The 7900-nt window shown below is 35.1% G+C and overlaps 1 protein-coding gene across 1 annotated transcript in view; it reads right to left on the bottom strand.

Annotated features, from left to right (window-relative positions):
* Positions 1 to 1109: 1109 nt before the first annotated feature.
* COL25A1 (collagen type XXV alpha 1 chain) overlaps positions 1110 to 7900 on the bottom strand; it is a 419343-nt gene continuing 412552 nt past the window's right edge. The window contains exon 38 of the mRNA XM_074342511.1: positions 1110 to 6345. Coding sequence (XP_074198612.1) covers positions 6343 to 6345 — 3 coding nt within the window. The 3' untranslated portion in view covers positions 1110 to 6342. The remainder of the gene's footprint in view (positions 6346 to 7900) is intronic.

Here is a 7900-nt window from a genome sequence, read left to right as displayed (position 1 = left end):
CAATGGAGATGAAAAGGAGGAGTGGAAACAAGTGCCAAAGAGTGAGGTGTCGCCAATGAAGACAGCTTGGAATAGCGTCACTCCTTGGAGCTGCTCCTGTGATAGGAATGCCGACCAAGCAAAAAGGCGTGAGGCATGCTGGCTGCCTGCACACCCGAGCTATGGCAGGTGTTGACTGAATTAGATCAAATAATACTCTAGAGCAGCATTTTCCAAACTGTGGTCTGTGGAGACTGTATCCTTTATCCCTTTGATGGGCATTCCAGTACATATTCTATACTTAATGATTTTATTTGTGGACTACCCATTACGATTTCATAGCACATTTGTTCTCAAGGGAATACAACTTGGTCCAAAAGAGGTAAGGAATCGCTCCCCTAGGTCATTGTTGCTATCACTATTTGATGTTGAAACTGATTTGATGTAAATGTTGTAAGAGAACAGAAAAGAACATGCCTGTAGAATTATGTTATCATTTCTGAGTCAATGGAGCAGTCATGCAAATTTTCATAAGGATTATATGCTCACTGTTGCATATTTTCACACCAGTTACTTATATTACCCTTGGATGGCTTGTTCTGTATCCCTCTGAGTAATTGCTTTCATTCACGTATTTATTCAGCAAATATTTATTGGGTGCCAACTCTTTGCTAGGCATTGTGCTGGACATTAAGAACATAAGAGCAAACAACACAGCCATACCTCTCCATGGAGCAGAACCATGAAAAAGCACTGCGATAAATGAAATCAAGATGCAAAGGGAACTCAGAAGCAGTGATGTCTAAATAGAGACACAGAAGATAGGTAGGAGTTAGAGAGGTAAAATGGGTTTTTAGGTAAAGAAGGGATGAGAAAGTGATAAAGAGAGGATCTGGAAGTGACAGAGAAGAATCTGGTTGAAGAACTGAAAAGCAAGGGCAGGTTGTCTAGCACAGGGAACTATATTCAATTTCTTGTAATGAGCTGTAATGGAAAAGGAACTGAAAAAATATATATGTATGTATGTATATGTATAACTGAATTGCTTTGCTGTACACCTGAAACTAATATTGTAAATCAACTGCATTTCAATAAAAAAAAAAAGAATAAAAAAGTTGACGAAAAAGAAGAGAAGAATAAAATTCTTTATGGGCGGTGTTTAAATCAGAGAAAACAGACCAAGGTGTTTGTGAACATCAATAAAGCTTTATAACAATACAATTCATTACCATTGTTTGGATTAATATTGTAATAATTACACACTTATTACATTATGAAAATAAGTCATAAATAGTGTAAAAATAATTCTGAAGATCAACTTCTCACAAACTAGGAACCCTGAAATCAAGTTTATAAAAGCAAATAAAAACAAATTAGAAACTGAGCAGAATGCAATTCTCTCCAAGCTGCAAATCAAAAACCACATGGGTCCTTTGATTCAGCAATGTCAGCTTGAGAAGTTACAATGAAATTGAAATAAGAAGTCAAACAGGGAGAATTCAATCTTTCAATTATTTACACTACTGAGAAAAACAGGTTTGTGCCATATTTACAGTGATAAGACACAACACATTCTTAGAATAATCAATTACACGAGACTGGCCCACAAAACGTTAAGAAAAATATGCAGTGTAATGCTTGCCAAAATATTTTTTTTGCATTTTTCTCTTATTTTGTATTTACGTGATTTTTTTGGCAATATAAAAATAGCTGCACATAGAGATGAACTTTAAAATGTAAAAAATACAAATAAAAATATAATATTTTCTAAAGGAAAATCAGATACATACATCTTTTAAAAATGTTATTAGATTGCATGAAACATTTACAACAGTAAAAAGAATATTCACATAAATGTCAATAGTATGTAAGACATTCTTTTGTGAATCCAATTTATTAATATTTCTGAGATTATCCACAGCATTTTGAGAAATGTTGGTACTTTGTTATCAATAAATCAAACATAACAGATCAGGTTGAAAAAGTCTTCATATTCCCACAAGGACAGTTCTGTCTATAAGCAGCAAAGGGAATCTTATGCATTTAAATACATTTAAAAAATCAGAAATGCCATTAAAATGCTTCTGTGTTGGATTACCAAAAACAAAATCCACTAAGAATATAGGGTATCTCTGCCCTGGTATATAGTAAATTCAACCAATACAAAGATATTTCAATAAAAATGGGGAAAAGTAGGGACTGAAAGTCCTTACATTCTAAAATATAATTTAGCAGGATCATAATTGGTCAAGTATGTTAATTCCCCTAGGAATGAATTGTTTTAACAGCCAGAATCACATGTGATTGTTCTTAATTACTGTTTTTGAGAATATAAGATTAGTTTGCTTTGGATTCAACTTTCTAGAGATAGCAAGGTTTTTTTTGTTTGTTTGTTTTGGTAGAAATTAGAAAAGTTCATTTTGCATAATATTATTTATTAATCTAATGTGATTATCAAAAAATGGAGAAAAACAAGGTTTCAAATATCAATATCTGCATGTTTCTATGATAACTTACTGGAAGATATCAAAACACCACCCACCTTTCAAGTATAACTTATTTCTGGGTAAGATTATATATAGTGGCCAAAAAAATTAAAAAAAAGTATGAAAAGTGGTGTTAACTTTTTATGCTACAATATGAACATTAAAAATAAAGCCTTGGAAAATTAAGCATATTTTCTAAGTGATAAAAATATAAGATATCAGTTAATTTTTCCGTAGGTACTGACATGCTTATTTGACCATTTCCAAACTAGCAGATATATATGCATAGTAGACAAAGGGCATACAGAATGAACTACTGGATGCACAAGAGTCCTTACTGTCCCAACAGAACATCATGTACAGGATTCAAGAACAGATTTTTTTTTTGGTGGAAATTCAATACATTCTCATGTTTTCTATGAAATCAAATGAGAAATAAAAGTCCCTCAAGACTGCTTTTCATAATGAAAATGAAAACCAGAAGAAAAGCTTAGGCAAATTTATGTGTCAGGTATTCTACGAATGTGTGCAGACCTATCTGACGTTGATTTTGTCACGCTTAATCAAACCATACAAGCTAAAAGGTGAGAATGAATGTTGGAAAAGACATACGGCATATGAAATGAACTAGAAAGAAGAGGATCCACAATCCAAGTAAACACACAGCATCTACAGGTACACCGTTTTGTTTTCCTTTACATTAAGAAAGACTGGTCATTGAACCATAATTATAAATCCATGAACTTTTAAAATAAAATCACACGCTAACAGCTTAGGAATGCTATTAAACAGAGAAATGAAATTATCCATAGTAGAGTTGCATTGCCCATAAAGAAAAAGAAAAGAAATACATTAGCAAAAACATAAATGGAAAAGAATTTTAAAGCTAAAACACATATCAATTTGGCATCCTTAAAAGATGCTTATCAGACATAGGACCTGATCTTGACTTATTTCCCATGTGTTTTTCATGATTTTTTTCTTAATCTTTTATCCAATAATATAAATTAAAAGAAAGAAATCTTTAAAAAATGTATCTGCCAACACATGTATCAGCAGACACTTTCATTAGTTCACTAGGGAATTATCTGAGGATTCTCTATATTGATAACAAAATGGATGATTTAAAATATTTCAGTAACACAAGCTGAAGATTATGCATGACGGTTAAGACCTAGTAATTCCATGGAACAAAGAGAAGTATCACAGTCCTTTTGTATTCCGCAAGGAAATAAACGTAATGGAAGATTACAGCTTCCTTTAATCATGGAATAAAAGTCAATACTGTCAAATCAGTTATTGAGCAAAATCTCAATATACACATAGGACAGAACAGTATTTTTAAAGGGCTGTGTTTAAAAAATATACATATATTTTTTCACATGAAATGTTTCTCTTTTGATGATGAGGTATTCTCTTATGAAGCTGTGCACGTTTTAAATAGTGATCCATCTCAATACCTCTTTCTACTAGAGGAGTAAAAGGGAAGATAGATAGGAAGAAATATAGCCACCGGATTTTTCTCAAGACACTACTGTTTGTTTTCTTGAAGAGACTGTAGTTTTACATGCTTTAGTTCATTTTTCCAAACCATTTAAGACAAATTGTTTCAGACATTGAATAATACCTTATCCTGACCAGGTCATACAAGAGATGGGTAGAAAATGCCCTCTGTTGTTTTAAAAATGCTAAACTGGTTTTGGAGTGTGGAATGTTACTAGAAATGTTACCAATTATATTGACAGATCAGTTCAAATATCTTTCCATTGTTGAAAACTTAATGGAAACAAAAAGAAGGCATTTTGTAAAACTGAGCATTTGGTTATATGATGTGAAAGAGACCATAAGGATCTTAGGATCCTTGTCTTATAATCATATCTTAACTGTTGTCACCACAAGCCAGTGATGAGGTAATTTCCCCTCTGGTGGTGAAAACCTATACATGAAACCAGAAAATTTCCCACAAAATTGCATGAAATCAGAAATTATATTGTCCAATGGGCTGAAAGAGTGACTATTCCTCATCAGTGATGTTTCTCCTAATGTACTCCTTCCACTTAGAAGGAGTCATTTCAAAACATGCTATCAACTCTTTCCTGTGCAAAGAAATGCTCAGTCTAATACAATCAGGTAACTTTTGAGCAAGTAGTTGAAAAATATCTCTTTATGGTGACTATATTTCACAGCTTTCTGAGATCTCAGATTTGGTCTGTGCATAAGACAAAATTTAGAAATGTAAAAAAGATAAAGAAATCTAAATATAGACAAAACTTAGATCTAAATAGAACTACAAGAAATAGAAATGAATTAATACTATCAAATGTGACCAAATCTTGGCTTTATGTTAACTGATAATCACTATGCATGTTATAGTCATCATATGAAGAAAATCAAAAAGTACTGAAAAAATTGCTTAACTGGGATGCTTTACAATGACTGAACTGAAAGTGGAGCTTCTTTTATATTCTCTTTAGTTACTTAGAACAAGAAAGAAGTTAGCAGAAGTTAGCAAAAGTTAGCAAAAAATATTGACTGCTGGTACCAAGTTATTAGGATTTGAAGACTTTTCTTAAAAAATTGTTCAAAATAAATGTGATAAAAGCAGAAAAAAAAATTTTTCCTGAATATTCCTGGGACTAAAAAAGAAAAAAAAGTAATAAAAAGAATGGGAAATATCTTTTGTTTCTAGAACTTTGTAGAAAATGTTTTACATGGGTTGGCTCTTGGAAGGAAGAGAAGCTCCCACATCAGCTTCGGTGGAGATTGTAGGGTGAGCTCTCCCATGTCTTCGGGAGAGGCCATTTCAGCCAGTCCCTTCCTGGGACGTGTTATTTCTTCAGCAACCTGAGTTTCGGTGGGATGTGTACACGCTTTGTCCTCAGGAACAGGGGCTGCCATTCCAAGAATCTCCTACCCCAAAGAAATGCTGTGTGCCTCTGTCATTTTCGAAAAGCACCCATATTAACACTTGTTGGAATTCTGTTTATTAAAAAAAGAAAATTCTGCTGTTTCGGGTGCCCGCCTTTGTAAACCTCTTTCCCACTTGGTCACATGAGAGACAGCACAGGAGGCTGAACTGGTCCTCTTTCCTTGTCTTCGTTGCCAAAGGCAGCCCAAGGAAACCTGGCGGCAGCAACCGGCTCAACCCCTCAACATTTCAAGCAAGGAGGCCACGTGAGCCCACAGAAGTTGTAGATCTGCAGTTGGCTCTGCAACTCCCTCAAAATACAAGACCATTTGTGTGTGTGCTCTCCGCCACTTTATCTCTTTTTGGCAATAAGCCATGGTGTAACCCCCTTGAGATGACAAAAGAAATAAAAGCTCAGATGTGATCAGAGGACTCATTACGCAGCATGCTAGCATCTGAAGTTGCACAAGCAGGCTTGGCACACGGTCATGCATTTTTAGTCAGTTTCAATGGGTGCCGTGGGTGTGAATAGCAAAGGTGAGTAGGGATGTGACGGTAAACTCTATAATCAGTCAGGATAGTACATTTCCATAGCTTCGAGTCCATATTTGGTCACAATTTCATGTAAACTATCTCATGGCACTTTTTGTCCATGCAATTAACAAGCCCGAAAGTAAGAAAATAGCAAGAACAATCAAGCTCTATCACTATGTCCATATAAATACATATCTTCACACAAGATAAAGAGATACTGATCAATATTTTTTGCAGGCTTCTCACTGCTTTCACGGATTGCCCATTTTCAGATGTAAGTGAAGGAAAGATGGACATGTGTACTACTGCAAACAGGAAGAAGCAGCTATCTGTAAACATATCTCAGACTTGTAAAATCTGCAATTCAGTTTCCAACTATAAATATAAAAAGTGGACCATTATACACACAACTTCATGCTCGGAAGGTTAGATTCATCACTGCAGAGAAACAAACAACAAAAAAGACAGATATATAGAATTAGTAGTCTAGGATAAAAATTCCAAAGTAACATTTATTTTAAGAAAACTGGTAGAACCCTGAATAGAGTCTTTTTTTTTTTAAATCAGTGAGCCAATTGATATGTCCAATACATTACTTTTCTAAAACTCATCACATTTTTCATCCTAGGTTTAGCCCACAATTTACTTTTGCCACCGAGAAGTTTGTGGAAAGTGTTTGTCTCAGTAACTATTCTGGGAAAGCAGAAAATTAGGATTTTATCACCTATGTGTTGTAATTAAAATACATGTCCTATTCATGGCTTATGTCACCTTCTCCAAGCATTAAAACACAACTACAGAAAAGGCTGAGGAGTCTGACCTTAGTGGCATTGTTCACTTCATCGACGCCTGAAGTCTCTACTCTGCTTTAGCTCTGGTTTCCCCCTTTTGGCTGGCCATGCCCTGCTGTGAATAGCGTACAGGGTAGACCTGTCTGCCGGCTGTCAGGTCTGCAAGCTGCCTTGTAGGTTCCATGGTGATCTAAGAAACTAGAAATGTCTGGTTCCTTGTTTTGAGCTGCAATCATGATTAAGGTTTTCCTAGAACTGAAGTTAAGTCTGAAAGAACTGAGGAACGGTGGTCTTTGAGGTGTAACTTACAGAGCAGAACTTGGTGACAACTTTGACTTCTGTGCAAAGAAAAACCAGTTAGAAAAGTAGAGTGTCCAGAGGAGGAGAATGATACAGATCTCCTCATCTCCCCTGCACAACGCGGACTCACCTCCACAGTCATCTCTCAGTTCAATCATTAAAAATATTTGCTCTTCTCTCTCCAATAAAAATAGACACTATATTAAATGTACTTAAGAGGCTGGGTGCTGTGTGATCTTTAGAGACAGAGTTCTCTCAACCTTCATGCATGTCATGTCAAGGCCAGGGACTGTGTCTGTAGGAAGTAGTCCTTTCTCCAAACTCCCACTTATCTCAGATTTCAAACAGATGCATTTTTTTTTTTTTGAGAAACCAGTGTTTTGCAAGTAACCTACAGAATTTTAAGCTTCTCCAACCCCCCTAACCCCAGATTTTAAAACTTAATTAAAAAAATCTGTCCCCTTGCTTGTGGAAGGTACTGCTGCAAACCTGTCAGCCCTTTCTGGAAAAACAAAGTTTAGTGAAACATTAAAAAATAAGAAGTTTCACAGTATTTTTCCTATTAAATAATTTTTAATCTCTGGATGAGAATGGGTGGTAACTAATAGCCTGTATTTTCCCAACCATAAATTCTGCTCTTTCTTCACTGTATGAATTACAGTATGAATTGGTACATTATCATTCTTCAAAAATTTAGAAGACTGAACTGTATCTAGGAGGAAAAGTAATTTAAACAAAGATCAAATGGTTTTACATGGAAAAGATTATTATTGAGAGGAGCATGAGCAACAGGACTTGTTCGCTAATCACAGTGATTTTCCCTGCGGACACAATCTGAATTTCAGGTCATTTACTCCCGTGCTCTCAAGACTACTAAAAATACTGTTTGAAAGAGGAGTCCC

The sequence above is a fragment of the Camelus bactrianus genome, chromosome 2, assembly GCF_048773025.1.
Source record: "Camelus bactrianus isolate YW-2024 breed Bactrian camel chromosome 2, ASM4877302v1, whole genome shotgun sequence".
NCBI classification, from domain to species: domain Eukaryota; kingdom Metazoa; phylum Chordata; class Mammalia; order Artiodactyla; family Camelidae; genus Camelus; species Camelus bactrianus.
This window is presented reverse-complemented; position numbering and strand designations above follow the sequence as displayed.